This window comes from Ascaphus truei, chromosome 4 (assembly GCF_040206685.1).
Source record: "Ascaphus truei isolate aAscTru1 chromosome 4, aAscTru1.hap1, whole genome shotgun sequence".
Taxonomy (NCBI): domain Eukaryota; kingdom Metazoa; phylum Chordata; class Amphibia; order Anura; family Ascaphidae; genus Ascaphus; species Ascaphus truei.
In genome coordinates this window covers 337086239-337112050 of record NC_134486.1, presented here as the reverse complement: position 1 = coordinate 337112050, position 25812 = coordinate 337086239, and the positions used below count along the sequence as shown (strand labels likewise).

Here is a 25812-nt window from a genome sequence, read left to right as displayed (position 1 = left end):
AGTGGGTAAGTGCTGAGGGACGGCCCAGATAGGGACGCTGCCCTTAGTGCGTGTGTGTGTGTTGTCTTGTCAGGATCACGGCTGGCAGTGCTGTGAGGCCTGACAAGAAGGCATAGTGCTAGTGTGCAGCAAGTTGCTGTACGCGTTCCAGAAGTTTGCAGTGCGTAGCTGTTAGTGTTAGTGTTAGGGTTTCAGGTTGCTGTGTGGAGTGTTGCATGTGACGCTGCCTGTACTGAGTGCAGTGTGTGTGCAGCGTGTGTTACTGTCTGCCGGCTGACTGAGAGCTGTGTGTCGGCTGCAGGCGCGTTAGGATAAGTGAGTTAGGAGCTAGTTGTTCAGTGTGTGTATATCACCAGTGCCAGTTGCACGTGGTGAGCTGCCAGAGTCTGGGATCCGACAGAAGTTACAGGGAGAGTTATTCTGCATGCAGGGACTAGGGTAGAGGTATACCCCAGGGCCCAGTTAGTCCCCTATGACACCAGAGGAAGCTGTATGATATAGGGTTGGCCTTAGGACAGGGACTCCTTCACCATATTTAGAGCAGCAAGAGGGATGCTGTCTGACGGCCTCTGACTGTCTGACAGCGTGTTCAGAGACTGTGTTAAAGGAGCATTCCGGCTGGAGATTCCTTTCCTGTGGATGCAGCGTGTGCATCCATTCCTGCAGAGAGCAGCGCAGCACGCCGTGGGATCACTGTGCGGTGCTGCTGAGTTCCAAGGATTTTCCTGACCAGGACTGGTCAGGGAGGTAGTATATATTAAGTGCACCACCGGGCCCCAACACAGGGAAGCGCTATCCCTCACACTCACACTGGTCTTTATTGTTGGGGACACTCAAGAGACTGCGGGGAATGTGATGATGGACATGTGGGTGGGGGAATGGTATGCATTCAGAGTGATGCACTGTTATTGATATATTGTTTTGATGTTATGCAAAGAGGTGTTATTGGAGTTACAGGTTATGTTCAGTAAATACTGTTTATTCACACGGTGTGTATTTACTGTATGGTTGTTCTGGTGAGGGCACACTCCCACCCCGTTGGGATCCCTCATCAGTGGAGGCGCTGCACCGAGTGTAAGTACATACCCCAGGTTCCCCGTGGCGGAAGCTCAGCCCTCCTGTGAGCCAACAGGTATAGCACCACACTGATAAGTAGTCAGACACACCTACCCACCTCAATCTCACTTAAGGGGGGGGAAAGAGGGCTACATACACATACATACATTTCAGCGGCGGTAGCAGCACAAAAACTTTATTGTCCCCGTCTTCTCTTCTGTCGGCCGTCTCCACGCTCACTGCCATGTGCGCGCGTGGAACCATTATAGAAAGGCTGACAAACCAACGGAGCGCGTGCGGCCACTTTATAACAGCCCTTAATTGACTTTGGAAGGAACCTCTGTCATTAAAGGTACAATATATATTCAAAAGAATTAAACTGTGCTTGGAATGAGGTGTCCAATTTCATTCCCCGCCCTCCTAGTGCAGAAGAATTTAAAAAAAATCTATTTTTTAAAATCTGTTATAGAAGGGGACAATCAACAATAACATGTATATGACAGGATTCCTCTAAATGTCTACTTTCAAAAAAAGTTGTGGTGTATGACTGTTTAGTTACTGTAAACTGCATTACAACAACATAGAGAGAAAGAACCCCAATTAAGTAGCACTCTCACCTAATTGGGTGATTTCTGTATGAATTAAAATATATTTAATTATGAACATACGATAAAATACAGGGCTTTAAAATAAACAATTAAATAGCACATTTATGATCCAGTTGGAGTATTGGAACCCCGGATAGCCAACAATGCGTATTACAGTGTTTTAGTTATGAAGACTGTCCTTGGTGATATCTATTTAAAGATAACCTGCCAAGGGGAAAGGGTGAAGAGTGAAATAATGTCTAAAAAGCCATGATTAAAATGCCAACAGCTGTCAAGAGTAACAATTTGGCGCACAATGAGAGGGACATATTAATTAGGTAGACGTATAACAATACACAGTGGGTTGCGCTATAACCACAGTGTGTGAGCAGTAGTATGTATCAATTGACTGCAAACATAATCCGACAAAAGTGCACCAAATATAACACACGAGTGAGCAAAGTTCTTATTAGCAGAAGGTTTCCAACATAATAAAATGTAGTTATACAGTATGTAACCTTATGAAGTAGAGTGAGTACGTGCGTGTGAATAACACAAACTGACACGTGAAGGCAGAGATCTCGAATTGAAAGATCAGTGCAAACACTAATATTCTAGATAACGAACAGCTGTGTGATTAGTGTGTGCCCAGAAACTCAGGGCAAGTGCATCCCTTCTGTACTGTATCTAGAACCAGCTGCCTGAATGTGTTTAACTGTATGTGAGAAACTGTCAGCCATAAAATTTCTAAAACCCAGAACATGCTTATTCTTAAAATTAAATGAGGCAATAACCCAGTCTGTAGCTTGCCGCTATTTTATTAAGACAGAAGAACACACACATGTTCCGCCACAAATAATATACTCCTGTTCCTAAGTGTCTTATTAGTCTGGTTGCAGGAATCTCACATAAATGTTGCAGCATTACTGTGAGATTGCCCCAGATTTTCTAAGGCAAGTGTTCGGATACTCGTGGTTGCATTTGTAAGTATGTAATCAATCTGGTGCTTCAGGGGTTAACGTGGTTAGTTTGTCTTAAAAATACAAGATATTGGGTTTATGACAGGTCAAGATCCTTCCTGAGTCTGTGCTGATCTGTAAAGAGGGCTTAACGGGGGGGGGGGGAGGTGGGCTGGCTATCACTGATGGCTCACTATAAGTGATGTGTCATTTAAAAGGCTATAAAGGATAGCCAGATCCTAGGCTGTCAGCCTCAAAGGAAATTAGGAAATTCTTCAATTACTACTTGCATATCCCAGAGAGCGGTGACAAACATGGATAGATATTTTTAATGTTGCAATTAAAAAAAATCAAATGAGGCCAAACCCTTCATATCTAGGATGTGATAAGGTAAGGTTTATTGCTCAAACTCAGGGACATGCCTGTCAAAATTGCATTAATCAAACTCACCTGAATCTATTGACAATGTCTACCAGTTTCTCTATTTGACATTGTCTGCATTATGTATTTATGTTGGTATTTAAGGTGTCGCTTCCTGACAGGATGCATAGAGTCATCATTGCATTATCATTTCTTACACTACACATTATGCGTTATATGGCTGAGTGCTTACAGCATTCATATACTGACCTAGATTCCAGTCAGCCACGTCATCCACACGTGTGTATATATGTTTTATTCCCTCACATTTTTTTGCACATTTACGGTGAGCACATCAGGTGTCTTACATGTTTCCCTTCACTTGCAGTTACAATGTGTATTTTGCGCGTCCCTGCAATAGTTAATCTATCCAGGTATCAGCTCCAGATCAGTTTAGTCCATGCGCACTCTCTCCGGTTATCCAAGATATCGCTTGGTCCGGTAGACTTATGCAGTCTCCTAGCATTAACATTATGATATCCCTGAGCCTTTTGCGCATGCCCAAACACATATCAGGTAAAGAAATATAGAGTTAATGTATTCAAAATGGCCGCTCTTTACCTGCTGATACTGTGGATGCATGACACATAGGCAGGTGAGGCTTATTAACTGTGATTGGTATTGTTGAATTGCACAGTGGCTTGGGGTACATATATGTATTGTGCACTGCATTCAATTGTACCACCTTGAGAAAGGTCCCACTGGGGGACCGAAACATCGGTTTTTGTGTCTTCTATCAAAAATAGAAAATTTATGATTTACTTACCTGCGTGCTGTCCCTTGATGTCGTGTTGCAACCGATATCGTATGGTATATATATATATATATATATATATATATATATATATATATATATATATATATTGTGACAGGGTCATTGTCACGGGAGACCAGGCCCAATACACATTTATATTTAAGGGATCAGTCACAAGGCAAAACAGGCAGTAAAATAAATTGCGGTTTATTCGGACAAGACCTCGGAAATACACAGAAATACAAGAAACAGAGAATATACACACTTACGGGGGTCTGGGGAAGAGATCTACCCTTTCCTAGTTGCAAGGCGCCTGTTCAGCAAAGGCTTACCTTGATAGGACCTTGGGCTCCTGGACCGAAATCCAGCCTGCTGGCTAGGCCTCCTCATGCTTCCAGGTGTGAATAGCTCTTTCACAGAAGCATCAGAAGTGAGAGGCCCGCCAGCAGATGCTTGTCTTCAGATCTCCAACAGGAAAAAAAGAGAGAGAGCTGCTTTTACAGCACGCTCTTATATAGGCTGAAATCCTATCTAAAACATTGAGGGGTGTAATAGCCAATTAAAGCAGGGATTGAAATTACGCATTCACTGATAGGAGGGATAAATTCAAAATTTGCCAATAGAAACCTTGCTTATCAGTTCTGACATCCAGAGCCGTTTTATACCTGGCTCCGCTGTGTCTACTTAGAACAAAGACATCTTAATCAACATCCTGCTCACCAAATGGTTTCCCCCTCTGCCATTCCTCTCCTCTTTGAACTATGGAATCTATGCAAACTAGCCAGCATATTAACCATATGCCTGTGCTTTCTGTATAGAACCTTATAGTAAACATTAAAACACAATATAAAGTACACTTCCTTACAGAATATAATCTGGGGAACCTTATACTTATAAGGGAAATAAATTGGGGAGATTTGGGCTTGGAAACCCTTTCTGAGCTGGGGCATTGAAATGCTAATTCACATGTAATTCACATGCTAATTCACACTGCCTTTTGTCACCAACCTGGGTTTAAATCACAGGACAAACATAATACATTGCAGTTTTAAAACACAGAGAACCAACATTTGGACACAAGAGCTGACACTCTCAGCCCATACCATATGGTTTCAGGGGCAGCCAGCCGGGTTCCCCCTTTATTAAGGAAGGCCGACACAGCCTATCGTCACAGTCATTGACTTTGTATACATTAGTAGGAGATGGCAGTATGCCTGCTTTCCAGTAGACGAGGGGTTAACCCAGCTTATTAAGCAGTCCACAGGTGATTCAAATTAAGCTAGCTCATCTGCTTTAAAACAGGAAGAGGAAATGCCTCTGGAGCGGCAGTCTCTCTCAGGCACAGAGAGAAGACAGAGGAGTGTTGACAGACAGACACAGGCTGCTCAGATTGATCCTGTCCCAAGGGGGAATAAAGCTCCCAGGTAAGGAGCCAACTGGTGTTGTTGAACATTGTTGGGCTGGACTAGGTTAGCTAGCCAGCCAGGTAGATAGCCTGCACTTTTGTTTAGTCAGTTCCCCAACCGGGGATAGGTTTTTGTTTACGTTTATTGCACTTAAAGGGACAGAGTACCCATTATTTTGGTTACACTTTTGGACAAATAAATCCACCAGCATATTATTTCACCAGAAGAGTCGTGTTGTCTCCTCACTAACCACGGTCATCCTGCCACAATATATATTAACACACACATTCCCAGCAAGCTCAAACTCCAAAATCCACTACATTATACATATATATTTATGTCAAAAGGAGTAGTGAGCGTGGCCAATGCATACAAGCAAAAGACTGGGGTGTATATATATATATATATATATATATATATATATATATATATATATATATATATATATATATATATATATATATATATATGCAAATACAACTGTATACAGTTGTATTTGCATATTTGCTTTCCTGTGGAGGGTTTTTGTCACTTTTTGAGCTTGCTGGGAATGTGTGTGTTAATATATATTGTGGCAGGATGACCGTGGTTAGTGAGGAGACAACACGACTCTTCTGGCGAAATAATATGCTGGTGGATTTATATATATATATAGCCATGTTAGTCTGGTTGGATAGTACAGAAAAAATTAGTTTTCCAGTATTAGGCGATACCTTTTTTATTTGCACTAACAATTTATGTTATAGGACAAGCTTTCGAGAGTTCTTCCTCAGGTTGGCTATAATGGTTTACAAATGAAACTATGGCTAAAACAGAGGTTTTGCAAGCAAAAAAAAATGAGATTTAGATAAGTTGTGGTGACAAAGGGATGTTTGAATAAATTAGAAGGATAATAAAACGGTGACAAGTAACAGCATGGAGGAGGAAGGGGATGCGGTGGGGGTGGGAGTTGTGGATAAGAACATTGGTAGAGAGGAAGGCAGGCAGGATAATTACAAACAATTGTGATAGTGTGTGAGAAATCCCATATCTGGATTAAGTCCTCTTGTTTTGGTGTCAAAGAGTCTTATCATTCCGAGTTCAAATGTTTTCAATTCTTAGGTGCGTTTAAACATTCCATTGAGGATTTTGATTTTTAAATCATTTATGGAATTATCTGGTTGTGAGAAATGATGTTCCACTGGTGAGCAGTATCTTCCTTCTATGTGGTGGTGTATAGAGTGTCTGTGCATATTCATTCTGCCTTGAAGTTTTTGGCTGGTTTCTCCAATGTAGCATCCTTGGCCACATTTGTTGCATTGAATCATATAAACTACATTTCTGCATGTGCAGCAGTATGATCCTTTAACATTGAATGTTCCATGATTGTGACTGGCTGTGGGATCTTGGCATATACAGGTGCGCCGACGAGTAATCTAAAACTTGCCTTAAACTTGCCTTGGAAAATCTGGGGCGATCACCAACAAGATCCAGGTACATGCTGGGTACAGGCTGCAACATTTCAGTGACATTTCTGCCTAGGCTAATGGCCCATCGGATTAACACAGCAGTGGTCCCTGCCAGTCCCATTCAGTATGAATGGGACTGCCAGGGACCCCCGCTGTAAATCCGATGGGCCATTAGTCTGTCTGCAGAAATGTCACTAAAATGTTGCAGCATGTACCCAGCTTGTTGGTGATTGCCCCAGATTTGTTTTAGAACACTCGTCGGCACTACAGTATGTTTGCAGAGTTTGCAACGTGTGTTATTGCACGTTTTTGTGCCATAATCAGTCTCTTTAAGTTCATTATGAAGTTTTCTGTTGACTAACTTCTGTTTGAGGTTTGGTGATTGCCGGAAGGCTAGAATGGGAGGTTTGGGAAAGATTTATTTTAATGTCACATCCTCTGTCCCACGAGAACACCTGCTACAATACAGAAAGAAAGAACCTACCACACACATACCACTAGTGGCTACATACAACCCTAACCTAGAGGGAATACGAAAAATAATCAAAGATCTGCAACCCATGCTGGCAGAGGATGTTACATTAAAAGAAACCTTTCCCCTAGGACCAAAGAAGTCTTCAGTTTTCTGGGGACAGAACAGATTTCTTCCTCTTATTGAGAAAGAGAGCCCAGTGGGAAACAAAAGAACAAGAGCAGAAGAAAACAGGGGAGAGGAAATGAAAGAGGTACGCCAAATAAACAATATCTTTAACCTTATAAAAGTTATATAAAACGGGCTTACATTTGTGCCTACAACAGGTCCAAATAATTTCAATCTTTTTATTGATGCACACAAGTTTTTAAGAAAACTGTTGATAAATAGTTTTTTTTTAAACTAAAGAGATTGAAATAAGGACCTACAGATGCAGTGGCCATTATTCGAACAAATCACAGCTCCGTTTTCGTGTGCGCTGCTGTATTCCACGTGGCATTAACGTGGCCAATCGCCCCAGGCACATGTGTTTATCGCGGTTGCTTTGTTTGAATTTCATGGATTGTGTGCAATTAAATGCAATGAAATGAATGAATTGTAATGTGTACAGTACGAAAACATAGATTCCAACAGAATCTGAATAAAGCCAAGTGGGACGCAGTTACTGAATTAGTTGAGGATAAGAGCATAGTAATTAAGCAAGCAAATAAGAGGGGGGGCGGGAGGGGTTGTAGTGATGAACCGTTTTGACTACGTAAAAGAATCTTAGAGAATATTGAGCGATATAGAAATCTATAATAAGATTAAGGATGATCCCACCACTGAATTCCTCAGAGAACTGAGGATCTACTTACTAAAGGGAAAGAAAGTGGAATATTGAAAGACAAAGGGTTCAATTATCTTCTGAATGAGAAACCGCGGTTGCCAGTGTTCTACTTCTTCCCAAAATCCACAAGAGAATGACCAATCCGCCATTATATCCTGGATTGACTCTCTGACAACCAATGTCTCTCATTATATTGATACCTACCTTCAAAAATATGTTAAGGATCTTAGATCCTAATTGAGAGACACATCAGATGTCTTAAGATGTATTGAAGGTTTTGTTTGGGAGGAGGGTATGACACTGGAAACCTGCGATGTAACATCGCTTTATACGTATACGTATAGACTGTATTCGGTATATACTGGGTCACAACTATTTTTGGTTTGACGGGAACTTTTATGTACAGAAATGCAGGACCATCATGGGTTCCAAGTTCGCACCAAGCTATGCCAACCGTTTTATGGGGGTATGGGAGGACCATTTTATTTGCTACTACTCGGGACTCGGTGCGAACTTGGTACTCTGGCAGAGATACATCGACAATGTGGAATTTATATGGAGGGGAGATTAACTAAGTTTGGGGGTATTCATTACCTACATTAATAATAACAATCATAACTTAAAGTTCACATGCCAATGGAGTTTGACAGAGATAAACTTCTTAGACCTTAGAAACTTTCAGGATCCACAAGCTGAAGACCCTAGTTCTAAATGGACTGAATGTGAATTTCGAACTGGTGGTTTTTTTGTCTTAAAAATAGGGATCCATCCCTATTTGTTTACTAAGGATTTTTTAGTATATCCATCTTTGGGACTCTCTCTTTGTGTCTTCCGTCTCTCAGAGACCCATGGTAGGAATTATAAACTTGGGTATTATTGATCATGGATTACCTCCCTAATGTTAGAGAAATCTTCATTAAAACTAGATTGTAAAATGCACTGTACCCATCTGAATGAGATTATCATTCCCCTTTAATGTATGACTATCTATATGGTGGGGATGACATCAGAATTCCCCAACAGATTAGGATCAATTATCTACATCTCTCTAATTATTGCGAACTAGAAGGAGAGGGGGGGGGGAAACCCTCGCTACTGCTAGCTGGATGTATATTGAGTGGAGGTGCTACTATCAGGGGATAAACAGATAAAGCAACAACAAGAGAGCAAGAGCCCCAAGGAGAGCACTCACACACTAAGTATATATAAACAGGTGTTACCAGATACCATGTGTTGATAGGGAGGAGTGAGTGAACAATAAAAATGTATATCTCTTTATTTGAGTCGTGACTCAGAAAAATAAAATAATGGGGGAACGCTGTGGGTCAAGTATAATACTATTATGAGCCAGTATACAGCACATTAAAATTGGACTAATGGACCAGGGTAGCAGTCCATGTGCTATCTAGACTCCTATAATAACCACTGCTGATGTGAACAGCTGCCCAAATCAGTGTAAGCCCCACCGCAGTATATTGTAGGGGATATATTGATTTCCTAAGATAAGGATATGGCCAGATACATACAGAGGTAGATAGTCACAGTGGACACCTATAAGCCTAATACCAAATAATCAGTACGTATCAGTAGTTATCAAAACAGTGCACAAGTAGTGCCTGTTAACATGTTAGATTCCCAATCGTGGGATAACGTGTGTAGATGGTGATATAGAGTCTAGACTCCTAGGTCCTAGTTATACCACCACAGTATGTAAGGAGTGGTGTGATGGTAGTCTTCAGCAGGGACATGTGCAGATACCTACACAGGTAAGTGATCACGGTGAGTATCTGTACGGCCCAGTGATCAGTAAGTCATAGATGTGCCAGTGATGACTATGAAAATGCACACATAGTTCCTGTTCACATGCATAGTTCCACAATAAGGGACCATGAAATGCCCTGCCTGCATGGAGACAGTATGGAGAGCAGAGTCAGTAACTGCTTTGAAGAGTGCACAAGTCGTGCCTGTTAACATGAATCGTATAGTCATGTGTGCGTCCATACAGTGTAGAGAGCAAAATCAGTGACTACTACTACAGTACACAAGTAGTGCTTGTTAACATGAACCATGGAGGAATCGCGGGATTCATTCGTCCTGCATCAACAAGCATACCTCTGAGAGCATGGCCGGGCACCATCAGCTGGAAACCGGGTGCTCAAATGTATCAGCCAGAGGTGCGCTCATGGTTAAAAACTATTTACCTTGACAAAGCAGTACTAGCGAAACGTACGTCGGCGATTGATGACGTCATTACGTCAGAGGGGCGGGACATGCGCTTGCGGTCGGAGCGCTTCCTATCCCCAGCAGCCTCCGAAATGGGGCTCTGCTATTACAGCACTTCGTAAATAGTTTTTAACCACGAGCGCACCTCTGGCTGATACATTTGAGCACCCGGTTTCCAGCTGATGGTGCCCGGCCATGCTCTTAGAGGTATGCTTGTTGATGCAGGACGAATGAATCCCGCGATTCCTTGTGCACTCCTTGTGCACTCTTCAAAGCAGTTACTGACTCTGCTCTCCATACTGTCTCCATGCAGGCAGGGCATTTCATGGTCCCTTATTGTGGAACTATGCACGTGAACAGGCACTACGTGTGCATTTTCATAGTCATCACTGACACATCTATGACTGACTGATCACTGGGCCGTACAGATATTCACCGTGATCACTTACCTGTGTAGGTATCTGCACATGTCCCTGCTGAAGACTACCATCACACCACTTCTTACATACTGTGGTGGTATAACTAGGACCTAGGAGTCTAGACTCTATATCACCATCTACACATGTTATCCCACGATTGGGAATCTAACATGTTAACAGGCACTACTTGTGCACTGTTTTGATAACTACTGTACTGATACGTACTGATTATTTGCTATTAGGCTTATAGGTGTCCACTGTGACTATCTACCTCTGTATGTATCTGGCCATATCCTTATCTTAGGATATCAAAATATCCCCTACCATATACTGCGGTGGGGCTTACACTGATTTGGGCAGCTGTTCACATCAGCAGTGGTTATTATAGGAGTCTAGATAGCACATGGACTGCTACCCTGGTCCATTCGTCCAATTTTAATTTGCTGTATACTGGCTCATAATAGTATTATACTTGACCCACAGCGTTCCCCCATTATTTTATTTTTCTGAGTCACGACTCAAATAAAGAGATATACATTTTTATTGTTCACTCACTCCTCCCTATCAACACATGGTATCTGGTAACACCTGTTTATATATACTTAGTGTGTGAGTGCTCTCCTTGGGGCTCCTGCTCTCTTGTTGTTGCTTTCTTTCCAATTATAGGCTGTAAAGTTACAGCTTTGCCCTTATGCTATGTAGTGAACAAAATTTAATTAAAATAAAAGTATCAAAACATTAAGAATTTATTTTTACTTTGTCTAATCTCATGTCAGGAAATAGCCCTGACAAATTTTACTAGTTCTTCCTCTCCCCTTCTGTTCTTTATTGGTCCACCAGGTGTGCTGCTGTTTCTGGTGTGCTCTGGGGTTCCTCTGTCTGTCTGTCTCCTCTTGGTGCTCCTGTCCTCTGTCCTTATAGTTTCCTATTTCCTGTTCCTCCCTTGCCTTTGTTTTGTATCCTGACTCCTTATGCCCATGCCCAATGCTTCTGCTTCTGCTCGTTGTGGAGACCTGATTCATATTAAAGGTCCTTGCTAGTGATCTGGCTTGTCCCCGTTTGTTCCCTGATCACTGGTCTCAGTCCCTGCTCCCTAGTCCTAGTTCCTGCTCCCCTGCCCCTGCCTTACGGTTGGTGACCCTTGCTTGGACCCCGACTATCCTGCTTGCTGCCTGCCTCCGAACCCTGCCTTTGACCCCGGTGATCCTGCTTGCTGCCTGCCACGACCCCTGCTTGTGACCCCAACAATCCTTGCCTGCTCCCCGCTGTTCCAGCCACCAAGGTCCTACCCGCTCCTAGAGTCTCCCCCGTGACATCTCAACTGTGGAAAACATTCAGAATTGACTGTACGTTCCTATTTACAGCAATGAACGTAGGTAAAATTATTTCAATATTGTTTATATCCATCCTCTAGTCACTTATAATATATGAAAAATAATTGATATGATCAGGTATACTGGTGGTAGTATAAGATGGTAGTTATTACTGATACCATTCTATTTCTAATTATTTTATTCTGTTTTAACGTTTTTTCTTTTCATTTGCGTCCTCTCTTTCCATTCAAGGTTATCGATCTAGGGGGTTAAATAGTCTAGACTATTTGGGTTTCATTATTTGATTCTTATTCCCCAGTTTTTTGGGGGGTTTGTCAAATCAGGGACCCCAATATCGTATTGTAAGAAAGATAAGAATTTTAAGTATTCATTGTAGTTTTATGTCTATTTTTAATGTTAATTTTAGTATGGGTTGTGTAATAGTATTGCATTACTTATTATGAGAACTATGCAGTACTATTTGACATTTCTTTGTATATTTAAATTGTGGAAATTTAATTACTCTTAGTATAGTGCTGCTATTGTTAATAATAGTTTGATATAAGTATTGTATTACAGTATAAATGCTGGTGCGGTTCCACCTCCAAAATATGCCTGTCCAATTAGTGATTGATCAGACAGGGTATTTTATAGTGCAGATGTGGGTGCGTGTTTCTTTGTCCTGATGAAGCAGATCTTAGCAAAAAGCGTGGAGTCCGACACTTGCTTGAAGTAGACGACTCTGAGCGTGTGACCAATGACCAGTGCTGAGGGAAATGCCACCCGCATCATCCGTGTGCCTTCGTGTCATCGAGAGACCGGACGTGATGTGATTGGAAGGGGCGGGGTCCAGCAGTGCGGTGAGAACGTGACTCACACTCGAGAATTATGACAGCTTCCTTTTATTACTATCTGTACTATGCTTTTATAACCATCCCTGATGTAAGCCTCAATTTCAGGGGGTATTGTTTTATGCGAGTAAATATTTGTAAAGGATTATCTGCACTATTGCGGTCTTTCTTTTTCTTCTTGAGCTCTGCTGAAGCAAGTGGAGCCCTACCCACATTTGCCACAGCTTGGACATACCTTACTTGTGCTCTGTTTGTGAGAATAATCTTCATAGATTCTAGCCATAAGAACATTGAATCCTGCAATATTGCCCTATGTTGTTTTTCTCTCCAATGGTGTCATATATTGCTCCCCTGTTTACTGTTTAAATATATTTGACATATTCAATTTAGCTTCTTTCCCATGTTTCTCAGGTGTGTTCATGGGTATCTCGTCATGTGTATTGAGATGGGTATTTTGGGAGGTATACAAGTCAACGGATACTAAATAGGAATCCTCTTTCTCCCTCTCCCTCCAATTTAAAAAAAAAATACAGTATGAAAAAAAATTGGAAATCACGAATTGCCCACCTAAAGTAGCATCAGATTTGTGCTTGCAAACAAAAAAAGTTCAGTTTCTATTTAGTATTATTTTTCTATGTATATTTCCCTTTAGATTAATAGTTATGATGTATTGAATATTAAATCACATTAGTTCCATACTTTCATTACATTACCTGATTATTAGAGTTCCAAATTATGTAGAGAAATGTTAAAATAATACCTTTTGTTCCTTGATAATAACATGCTTAAGCATCAAAATATAATATATCAACATGCTAAATAAATTTGTATCACCATAGGATTTTAAATTTTATCCTAAATTATAGTCAGTCAATTAATCTCAATATTTTACATTGATTTTGTTCTCAAACTCATTCTTAACACTTGGATACCTCTGAATAAGAACTTATTAATGTCAAATGTAATTGCTATACTAAGCAAGGTATATACAATAATGCAGTTCTTATCTCCAAGGAATAATGTTACAGTTCTTATCTCTAAGGACAATTTAGCAGATAATCTACTGTAGTACCAATTCCAGTGTCTACATAAAACCAATATAGTACCAATGCCAGTGTCTACATAGGATAAAAATAAATCATGGTTATTAATATGTATACAAAACTCCATTCAAATGGATAAGACTAATGGTTCTTTCCCATGCTGTCAAAGACATTAGTCCCATCCATTTCAATGGAGCTGAACCTTTCTCCAGCATGGTGAAAATATCTTCACAGCACAAGTAATTTCATACCAACTCTTATATTTATATAATGTAGGGCCTTATGCAGAGAGGAACGTTATTTAATGTGAAAACGGCAGGAAAATAGCCACAGAATTGGAGTAAGTTATGGGCGTATGCTGAAAGCTGCGTTACCTCTTTTTTCTGATGAGATTCAAAATTGCCAAGTTTTTCTGGCTACATTGAACTCGCTATAATATAGGGCAGAATGGCGAGTTGCAGTGCATCTATGCTACCTGCATACCACCCTATTTTAACATGGCGAATTTACCAATCTCGCCACGTGTTTGGCAATTTTTAAAGTAAAGAAACCTGCTGTGGCGAATTTTATGAATCTCTCCATGTTCTCTGCAGGACAAGCTTCTCTGGTGCGTATTTTTGCCAAAAGATGGCGCTATTTCCCTTCTCTATCCTCTCTGCATAAGCCCCGTAGACTGAAGTTAGTCACAGCACTCTGAAGGCTTAAGTCTTTAATATATAGATGTACTTTATTGTGGTTTCACATCATCACTACCGGTAGAAGAGCCGCGTTGGTCCGAGGCGCTAGTCTATTACCAATATGCATTCCAACGGTTTGTGATTTTTCACCACTCCTGAGTTTTTTTGTGCTACTTTTATTCATTGTGTCATGTTGTGAACACACAATAATGTATTATGTATTTAAGACTTGAGCCTGCAGAGTGCTGTGATTAAGTTTGATCTACTATGTTAACTGTGGACAATGAAGGTGGCAAGTGGTCAGTCATCGAGGACCCAGAAAGGTAGGTCATCTGAATATCCTGAACTGTGAGTGCCGTTCCGTTCACATATATATTGTACAGTACCAGTTACATTTATATATTACTTACATATTCATCATAGGGCTCAAGTTCAGGTGGTGGTGGAGGTCTGTATCCTGGTGCTGCTGGAGCTCCTCTTACTCGTGATGCAGGAACACCCCGAGCTACCGGTGGGAGTGCTCCACGTGTCACAGGTGCACCTCTGGGTGTAGGAGTGCCTCGCCCAGGCAGAGAAGAGGGAATTACACCACCACGATTCCTAAGACACAGGAGAAAATTATTAGAGTGTATTTAAAGAAGGTTTCAAAAAAAGATTATACTTTTAACAAGGGGCTTTGCAGCCCAAAACGTTGAGTCATATCATGCTTGTGTTTCTTGAGTTTTGTATATATTTTTGTGTAGAGGTCCCCCCCCCCATTAAATAATTGTGTATTTTGCTATGCTTTTTATTTGATTATATTTTTTCATATTCATTTTGGTACATTTTGTATTATTATTATTTGTTTTAAATATGATTGTTATATTTTTCACTGGGCCAAACAAAAAAGTAAAACCTTGTAGATTTATTAATCTTGGAGAACTGTACATTTTGTTAGTCTGAAGGAATTAAAAGCACACAAGGTAGTTAATCTGTAACATAAAGTTGTCAAGGCTTGATGATACCTGAGGACGCAGATGGTCACCACTGTTGTATTTAACAACACACTACCACTATTTTTAAGACACTATGGGCCAGATACATTAACCTCCATTAAAATGAGTTCATATTGCACCTGGTAAAACAAAAATAGACTTTCTTATTAGCAAAATATATGGAATACATCAAGATTGCGATAATAATTTACCAGGTGCGGTGATTGACCCAAAGTTGTGATGTGGGAATGAATGCATTAATTACTACATCGCAAACACTTTGCTAATATGTCTATTATAAGCTTCTGTCATACAGTATATATTATTACAGAACCCTATCGAAGAAATAAAATTAACCCCTTTGATGCCAGTTGTTACCAAGGTATACCACAGGCAACAAAGGTGTTGATACAATTTAAAAAAAAATCGATATTACCTACCTCCCTTGGCTACCTTAATGGCTAGTAAAGCATTGAGACTATGTACATATGAAGAAGGGATCTTGTGACATTTTCAAAGCTGTGAACATATTATTATCTCTGTGAAGAGTTCTTTTATAAGGAAATCTTATCATAAATGTAAAAGAAAGGCCTTGTAAAGAATGCTCAGGAACGCATACAACTACAGTTGTAGCCACACTTACCTACCCTGGAGCCACAGCAAAAAAATCAAAGCTAAACGTTGTGGCTCTGGGGAAGGTAAAAGCCACAGGCAGCTGTTCCTCTGTTGGACCCCGTACTGCAGCGTGTTGAAATATGTCTGACTACAGTACATCAGTATTAATACATTATGAAAACAGTGAAAAACAATGATCCCAAAGTAAGAAAAAGACTAAACTTAATTTAGTCTTAAAGATGCAGTCCTATGTATTAGGACAAAAAACCCCAACCTTTTGCAAATAAATTAAGTCTAATTGAATTACTGAAACAAAGCAAAGGTTTGGCTTCCCTATTTTGTTTGTTAATAATTACAAATTAAATTTCTTAGGAACCTTTGCATGGTGATTGTTTGCAAATGAAATGTTTTTTTTTTAACCTTATCAGAGAGCCAATAACAATAGAGAGGGAGAGATGAGGATTTTGTGTTTTGCCAAACTGTTGTCTAACACATACTGTCATAGTTACATAGTAGATGAGGTTGAAAAAAGACATGCGTCCATCAAGTTCAACCTACAGTATGCTAAATTTAGACGACAGATACTTTCTCCGATATTCATACTTATAGCTTATTGATCAAGAGGAAGGCAAACAAAAAACCCCAGTGAAATATCATCCAATGATATCTCATAAAGGGAAAAATAAATTCCTTCCTGACTCCAACAATTGACAATCAGATAACTCCCTGGATCAACATCCTTCTCATGTTAACTTATTTGGTATATCCCTGTATACCTTTCCCATCTAAAAAGATGTCCAACCTTTTTTTGAACAAATCTATTGTATCTGCCATCACTGTCTCCATGGGTAATGAATTCCACATCTTAACTGCCCTTACTGTAAAGAACCCTTTCCTTTGTTGCTGGTGAAATCTCCTTTCCTCCAACCTTTTGGTCTTGATTATACCAAGTGCTGCAAGGCGGCATCGCTATTCTGTGATGTCACCCAGCGCTGCTGCTTAGCAGCATCTTGATTATACTGGGGAGACAAAGCAGAGGAGACATGGCCTTGAGCAGTTCACCCTCATTGGCTGAACCGCCCATGTGACAAGGCCGTCGCCAGAAAAACACATTTTGCAGTCTCTTCCCCAGCCGTATGAAATATATATATGATAAGAAAGCAATAAGAAAAGTGTTCAAACGTGTCTACTCAATGGTTAAATACATACTGTATCGTACACTGCATAGATTTCTTGAGATTTGGATAGACAAGTGAAATTGTATTAAATCTGGATTCACAGACTATACCGAGCTACAGTGTGATGAAGCTTTAGCAAGAATTGTTGGGATGCCTGGTGAAATCTTCTGTCATTGAAAAGTGCTTCTTGTCAATGTCACTGAGGATGTGCAAAAGTCTGATTTTATTTATTGGGTTTTGTGCAGCTCAGCTGACGAGAAAATAAAATGTTGTGGGTTCTGTTGAGGTTCACAAGTTCAATGCTGAGGTGAGAGGAGTTGATGAAAATTCTCTCGAGAACTTGAAACTATACTGTTGTTCCATATTAAGGATCTTGTGTCCTAAACTATAGTGATATCCAATTCTTCAACAGTCAGAGTATTAGTGGAAAAAGAATCCTGTTGTTCCTCCAAACAAGGCTGACAAACTGGGAATTTCACTTCATATCAGAACTTCATTAATCTACCCAATAATACTACTCCACTAATCTCTCCTGAAGAGTATAGAACTGATAAAGTCTGGCATGATGTTTCACAGTTTACAGAGCACGCAACTGGACAAAACCAATTTAAATTGCTTTCACAATTGACTGAATATGTTATGCTCGTTCCACATAGCAATAATCTCAGAGAAAGTATATTTAGCTTGGTCAGAAAAAATTAACAGAGGGTCTAAATTCATTAGGAAAATCAGCTGATGGACAGTCTTTAACTGGAGCACATGCAGAACATACAGGCATTAGGAATAACCTTTGTACATTGATGACCTACAAGATCACTGTGTTCTGTAACACACCATGGGATATCATGGTCACCATCAAGTGGTCTGATAAAAAAAAGCAAAGTCTGCTACTTACTGCAAGAGTTTAAAATTAAGAAAAGTACAGAATTAGCCTTTTTATTTAAGATCTTATGTTTTCTGTGTTTCTACAAGCAGCGTACTTAATTAAAAATGTTTGTACTGTTGTCTAATTAAACAAAAAAGGTGTATGTTTTCTCTATAGTTATCGTTCATTTTCATTTATACAATTTTCCTACCATTTTAAGATTAATAAAAGTTATTGGAAATATTTTAATGAATATTCTCTTTTTGAACATCTCACAAATTATTGCCAGGTACTGATCTTGGGGTTCTAGATCTTGAATGATAATGTTTTGAACATGATTCACAAGTAATTGTTAATGGGTTTTATGCAATATGCTGTTAGTATTTATTCACACTCGCTTTATTCTTGTTATTCATATATGTAAACCGTATCCATCTTTTATTCCCTATCAAGAAAATATAAGCACAATTTTTAATGCTGCAAAAGGAAAGTAGTTAACATTTTAGAAAGCAAAAAAATAGTGTCCTGTAGTAATTGAGGGCACTGTTGCTTTACCATCGTAAGCTGAGCAGTTCGTTTTACTTAACAGACGCATCTGTACCTATTTTTATCTGTGAAATGTTGGAGGGTATGATATATCCGTATAATAACTAACAATAATAACAATAATAATTCAGACCTATAAATATCACTAATGTATCTGAATAGCAGATAAGTTGTAGACTAATGAAGAATAGCAATTTCTGAAATAGTTTTAATTAATATGAGTGTTTTGCATGTAAGCACACTAATTATTATTTTCACAGTAAATCTCATTCAAATTAACTGTTTTTCCAGAGTTATTTCTGCATATAATTGGCTTAGTTTTGATACAAAATGCATCAATAATGACGTTTGTCTTTTTGCTATTTTCTGAATACAGATATAGCAGACCTTATTGCTCACGTGTTGTACTGGGACACACCGCATGCTAGTGGGAGCATGTACCATTGTATTGAATAAGGCATGTGTTAAAAGGGGGCAGGGCTAACATGCTGGTGCAGTCAAAGGCGCGCGCCAGCGACTTCTATAACATCTGCCACATCTGTATGTTGTATGAAGGTAGTTATTGTACAATGTCATCTTTTACTTAAACAAAAGTGATTATGTGAAGCAGTTGCATTTTACTTAAAACATTGCATACTACAGAGAGACAGATTACAATCTGCCCTCTAAGAATATAATGACTTTGCAGTATGTTGGAAGGAAAATGGTAAAGCTTGTGAAATGTATCCCTGCAGACAAATGTAATTAATTTTTTTGACTGGAAATCTATGCGATGCAACACCTGTAATATCTTGATGTTATAAAGACAATCTCTTATCTCTCTACCAAAGTATACAAACATACATACAGTATACATACAATATATATATATATATATATATATATATATATATATATATATATATATATATATATATATAGTGACAGAAACCAGGGGATGGTAATAAATTCAATATATAGGGCTCCCAGGATACTGAACAGTTGCTATCCTGTTTGGCCTGGGAGTGCAGCCTTATAAAACATGCACTCCATCCCACAGTTTATCAAGTGCTGAAACTGAGGGATGAGGGATCTAAACCAGATTTTGTCTTCTGGCTGATTTCAGTCACCTGTCCTGCTAATTAGAAATCAGGTATTTAAGACTGATTTCCTGGTTCCTCTTCCCTCTCCCTAAGAGCCTGGAGACAGGAAGGCTGCTGGAAGCAGAGAAGGGAAAAGCCTCTCCTCAAACAGGTTAAATAATTATGTTCCTTTTTGTCTAAAACTGTAAAGTACCTTATTTTGTTGTTGGAAGTGGAAAAGCCACTTCAACACTGAGTCAGGGAAAACCTAAGTTAAGTTATTGCTCAGGTGAGCAGCTTTTTGTTTTGCTGTGTTTCTGTTGTATGCACTGTGGCAGTCTCAGTGCCTGGGACTGAATAAACCAGGCATAGCCTGTTTAAAGGAACAGCACGTGATGCCTCGTCATTTAACCTACCCTAAAAGACCGTGTTCTAACAGTCCTGGACAGACGGCGGAGCCCCGGAGTAAGCCGTTTGTCACAATATATATATATCGCTTGAGAAAGTTGCATTAGTGCGAGGAAACGCGTTGGGTTATTGCTTCATTCTGCTGATCTGGAAACCCACCGGTTTATGCACATGTTGTTCAGTGCAGGGACTTTCTACCCCACATGGAGATCAGCTGTTTTGGGACGTATAATATCTGGACGTTTTCAATACTTGCTGATTAGCCTGTTCTGAAGACTGCAACTCACAGCTGTTCCTGGGACTCTTCCCCCTACTCCCCCCTGTGATGTCAGGTGAGCAAGGCTCTCAAGCTGTGATGATGTGGTAACATGACAGGAATTTTTTTCTACTTGTCAATACTAGTGGACATTTAAATAACAGAGGAAGAGATTACAGCTCTCCAGTAATCAGTTCCAGGAGTTCAAGAGTGGTAACCTATTATACCTAAATGATTTTAGGATTTTACACATTCTACACAATCTATGTGTTTTAAAATCTTGACCTTGATACTTTCCTTTTTTTAATTTTAATTGATCTGTGCTATGGAGCATGCACTTCTTTTCTTCTCTTTCACATTCTTGATCAAGAAACAGTTTGTTCCCACCTGAAGCTGCTATGTCTCCATTGCTTTATAATTCCTACAAGTATTGGTAAGAAACACACCTATGGACTATACTGAATTGGTTAATGTTTTTGAATTAAATTGATTTCTAGCACATTTTGCAAATTTAAACACCTCTATATACTGTATTACACCAGCCCAGGCTATCACACATCACTTTTTGTGTGAATGAAATCAATTACATCTGAATCACATTAACACAGGTTTATGAGTAATATCACTTTTTGACACACTTTATTCAAATATTTAAGTGAGCACTGAAGTGCTGAACATATACTGTATATCCAGCTAAAAATGTTAGGCACAAGAAATAATATTAGTAATTGTTATTTTACCCCTAATGTCAATTAGCAAGGCACATAGAAAGCACATGAACCTATGGCTACATTGAAATTGTAAAATTGCTTGTCTCAACTTTTCTACAACGACAGTGCAACATATACTGTACTATATAAACATTCAGAGTCTAACTCAGGGCACCTATTATTTGACATTTTCTTCCATTCTGTTGCGACATCAATCGAAGGAGTATTCTATACACTATAACACCACCTCTACAACTACTTCCTTCAAACCTCTATATCCTATTCCATCTTTCTTCAACCTCAATTGTTCCTTAGCTGTCAAATAGGAAAAGTGTTTCATTTGATTTATTCCTCAACCACATGCCTCCTTCTACACATCCACTCCCCCTTGCACCCATCTTGGTCTCTGCACTTTTTAATTATGTACGGCATTCTAATAACTCCAAAACACAGTCATGCTACAGTATAATAATACCCTTATGAATCCCAGTGACTTAGAACGGCGCTAGACAACAGTGATAGTGCAAATAATTAATAAAGTGAATTATAAGGTGTAACTGAAATGATTCTCAACCTTCACAGGGAATATGTACAGATTCCCTTACAAGTAGTATAGCATCCAGGGTAGGAAGGGAGCAATGGTATCAGGAATACCCAAAAAAGAAGCGCAAACAATGATGGTGCAGCAAATTAACACTATAATGGTGCAGGTAAGTCTTGGCTCTAATAGAATGCCTACTTACAACAAGTAAGTGATAAAACAGCAATCACAGGAGTTGAAATTGATGATGATTCGTGAAGACTTCCACTCACGTTGAATTTCATAGAAGACAAGGAGAGACCATAGTGTAGATCAAAAAGTAACAGGGTTATACATAAGAAATGTACTCACAATATGTACATAGAACCAATTAACATAAGGTTTTGCTTGAGGCAGTAGATTAGTCTGGAATCGGATGGTAAGTTTGCAGCCACTTCAGAGTTCCCCCTCGTCAGATCGCGATGGAGAGCGTCTGACGTCACGTCCGGTCAGGGACTGACGACTTCCGGTTTGACCGAACCAGGAAGCGGACGGCAAAAGCGCAGGGCAGACTCGGTGCCTTCAGTTGTGGAGCAGCAAAAAACTGTAATACAGCTATGCTGTGGGAGGCTCTACGCGTTTCGCTGTACTGCGACAGCTTCCTCAGGAGCAGAATCACACCCCTAGTGGGTTCACACTCTAAATAATGTGTGAGATTAATTAAACATCAGACCTCTAGTACTGGAATTGTGGACATTTGCAAAGTGTTTAGAAACACTATGCGTTAATACACCTCGTCTAATATTGCTTAGATGTTCTAAATTACGGGTTTTAATAGCCCTTTTCGTTTTTCCCACATATTGTAACCCGCATGGGCATTCTAAGACATAAATCACATATTCTGTATAGCAATTCATATATTGTTTTATTTTGAAATCCTCCTTGCGATTATTACATAGATACATAGATTGAACACCCTAATACCAACCGGTCTAAATGCAGATTTTGAAGTGACACCATTCCTTTAGTCTCATATCTATTGCTACTGATCTAAATATGTCCATTAAATTCTATAATAATATTATGTCTTATATGATCTTGTTTATCCTTCACTATGAATTTCTGGTTGTATCACCTAGTATACAGTACATTCTCTGATTAGAAACCCCTCAATATGTCATATTGAAATGTATTATACTAATTGATATTTTCTCTCTCTCTCTCCCATAATCATTGAACCATTTGCCTTATATTATTGATTTATATCATTTTATGTATTGTACTTTTTATAATCATCAAGTCTAGTTTTTTAATTATATCTATTATTCTATTTATATTTATTTAGTGCGTCGTTCATTTGATCGCAGTGTTATGTACCCTTTAAGGGGGAGAACATGTGTTAAACTGATTAGTTTATTGATTAATTAATCTCACACACTATTTAGAGTGTGAACCCACTAGGGGTGTGATTCTGCTCCTGAGGAAGCTTTAGCAGTACAGCGAAATGCATAGAGCCTCCCACAGCATAGCTGTATTACAGTTTTTTGCTGCTCCACAACTGAAGGCACCGAGTCTGCCCTGCGCTTTTGCCGTCCGCTTCCTGGTTCGCTCAAACCGGAAGTCGTCAGTCCCTGACCGGACGTGACGTCAGACGCTCTCCATCGCTATCCGACGAGGGGGAACTCTGAAGTGGCTGCAAACTTACCATCCGATTCCAGACTAATCTACTGCCTCAAGTAAACTGTTATGTGAATTAGTTCTATGTACATATTGTGAGTACATTTCTTATGTGTTTTTAACGTATAAACCTGTTACATTTTGATCTACACTATGGTCTCTCCTTGTCTTCTATGAAATTCAACGTGAGTGGAAGTCTTCACGAATCATCATCAATTTCAACTCCAGTTTTTGCTGTTTTATCACTTACTTGTTGTAAGTAGGCATTCTATTAGAGCCAAGATTTACCTGCACCATTATAGGTGTTAACTTGCTGCACCATCATTGTTTGCTCTTCTTTTTTGGGTGTTCCTGATACCATCGCTCCCTTCCTACCCTGGATGCTATACAGTATAATACCCAGCCAAAATACAAATTCCTAAAATTTTAACAATGCTCTATTGTATTAAAGAAATACGCTCACATATATTCCTACAATCTCTGAATGTTTCCCAATACACCACTTAGATTGTAAGCTCTTTGGGCAAGTATTATTGAATATATTTGCAACAGTGTAAGCTAAAACACTAAGGGCCTCATGCAGTAAGCATTCATACTGTAAGTCACTTATCGACTACTTATCGGCCAAAATGCCTACTCCGATTCCGTAAGCGTTGATAAGTGGGCGATAAATGACTGAATCGCCCAAAAACTTTTGAACAAAACCAAATCGCCGACTGAGTGGCTATAACCACTAATCTACGCTTTTCTGAATGTTCATAAACATGCGCGATTCTAGTAGCCACGAGTAGGTTATCGCCACCTAGCGCGGCCCTAGAATGGTGATTTTCTTCCCAAATCCAAACGCTAGAAAAAGTTGGCAAGTTGGTGGGGAGAAGTGTCGATAAGGCAGCGATACGGCACTTAAAATATTTTTTTTTGCTTTTTTCCTGCCTTGGATTGATGCCAAGGGTCTCCGGAGCTGATACCCATTAATACCAGCACCGGAGATCCCTGGCATGAAGCTGATGCATGAAAAATGCATTTGATGACTTTCAAGATTTAACTCCACCCTCGCATACTACCCATGAATACTGTAGCCCCACCCTGTTGACTGTGATACTATAGTCCCTGTCCTGAGGTTTCTGGGTCCCAGAGAGCCAAAACACCCCCTCCAGGCACCCTATATAATATCAGTCCTTAGGGTGACACAAACTTGAACAGATAGCATATGCTCAGCACAGGTTACCTCACATTGAGGAAAGCACAGGCTGAAGATCCCTGGCGTGGAAGTTGGTCCCTTGCTATTACAGGGTGTCATGTGCTGGTTATCTGCTGGTTCACAGAAGCTCTGAGGTTCCACCATTATTAGTGGGGAAGACAGGACAGGCTTTTGTGGTGATGGTTGGTTCTCTCTAACTGGTGCAGTGCCTCCTTCTCTTGCAGGCTCCAGGAGTGCTGGAGGCAATCCTTGCAGGAGAACTCTCTTCTGCTACCCCCTGATTAATTGCACTCCAAGGCAGGGTATATAAAAGAACTAGGACTTTATTCTTCAACATAGAATACAGCCTTAAACTGATTCAACTATGTTCCAGATGGTCCCTGGAATCAACCCTGGGGCTTGAGGCCTCCAGAGTCTATCCTCTTCCCTCACCCCCTGGTGGGATGAGGGCTAGCTGTCCCACTCCCCTAAGGGAGGGGATGGAATTTAGTTAGAGCCCTGACTCCACACTCACAGCAAGCACTCTCTCTCATGGGAGAGAACTAGCCCACTAAATTTTGCTGTGCAGCCCCTTAAGTACCATGGGGGAGGGTCCCTGGTCTGAGCCCCTGAATGGGCAGAACATAGACAAAAGGCCCACCTCTCCCTGTCACTCAAGGGAACTGCTTACTGGAGCGGAAAACCCAGATTGATCATAACACTGCCTGTGCGGATACCAGGGCTTAAGTGTTAGGCAGGGCAGATTAGTAGCCAAAATTTAGTAGTTGGAATGTCACCCTGCTGTGGTGTTGATTAAAGGGTTCATTACCATTTAATGCAAAAAGTGCAATGCAATAGCGAAAGTCCTGTTACTCTGGACTACCATACTGTACATGTAGTGCATTTTCAGTGGGCTAGAGCTGCCTGAGAGTAGGGCTCGTGTACATCATAGCTTCACTGATAAGCAGGTTTACAAGGCAGCTTCTAGGAGATAATTGTCTCTGATTAAAAACAGACTGCTGTTAGTGCCACAATGCTGCCTTTGTCTGCTAAATGTATTAGCCCTTCGGCTCTACACAAAAACTCTAGGTTTTGCTACCTGTTATGTTGCTGAATAAAGCGATATGAATTGTTATTAATTATGCTAACTTGTGCTTAATTAAAGCCCAGTTCTGGGCATCTGACCTCCTGTTTCCATCCTCTGATTTACAATGCAAAATGCATATATCATCTTTGTTTATTATACAAGAAAATACATATTTATATGGTGCCTATTTTCATGTTCTAAAGTCTGTTAACTATGAAGAAGCCTGTGTGATTAACTATAGTATCAGCATAAAGCTACCAAATGTCCTGGCTAACCCAAGA

At 39.9% G+C, this 25812-nt stretch overlaps 1 protein-coding gene across 8 annotated transcripts in view; it reads right to left on the bottom strand.

The window, feature by feature from the left end:
- Positions 1-25812, bottom strand: part of KHDRBS2 (KH RNA binding domain containing, signal transduction associated 2) — a 753630-nt gene that overhangs the window by 150425 nt on the left and 577393 nt on the right. For all 8 annotated transcript variants that reach the window (XR_012801185.1, XR_012801184.1, XR_012801181.1 and 5 more), the window contains one exon: positions 14865-15054. Coding sequence is in view for 1 of the 8 variants with exons in the window: in XM_075598111.1 (XP_075454226.1) it covers positions 14865-15054 (190 nt within the window). In the remaining 7 variants the exon portion in view is untranslated. The remainder of the gene's footprint in view (positions 1-14864; positions 15055-25812) is intronic.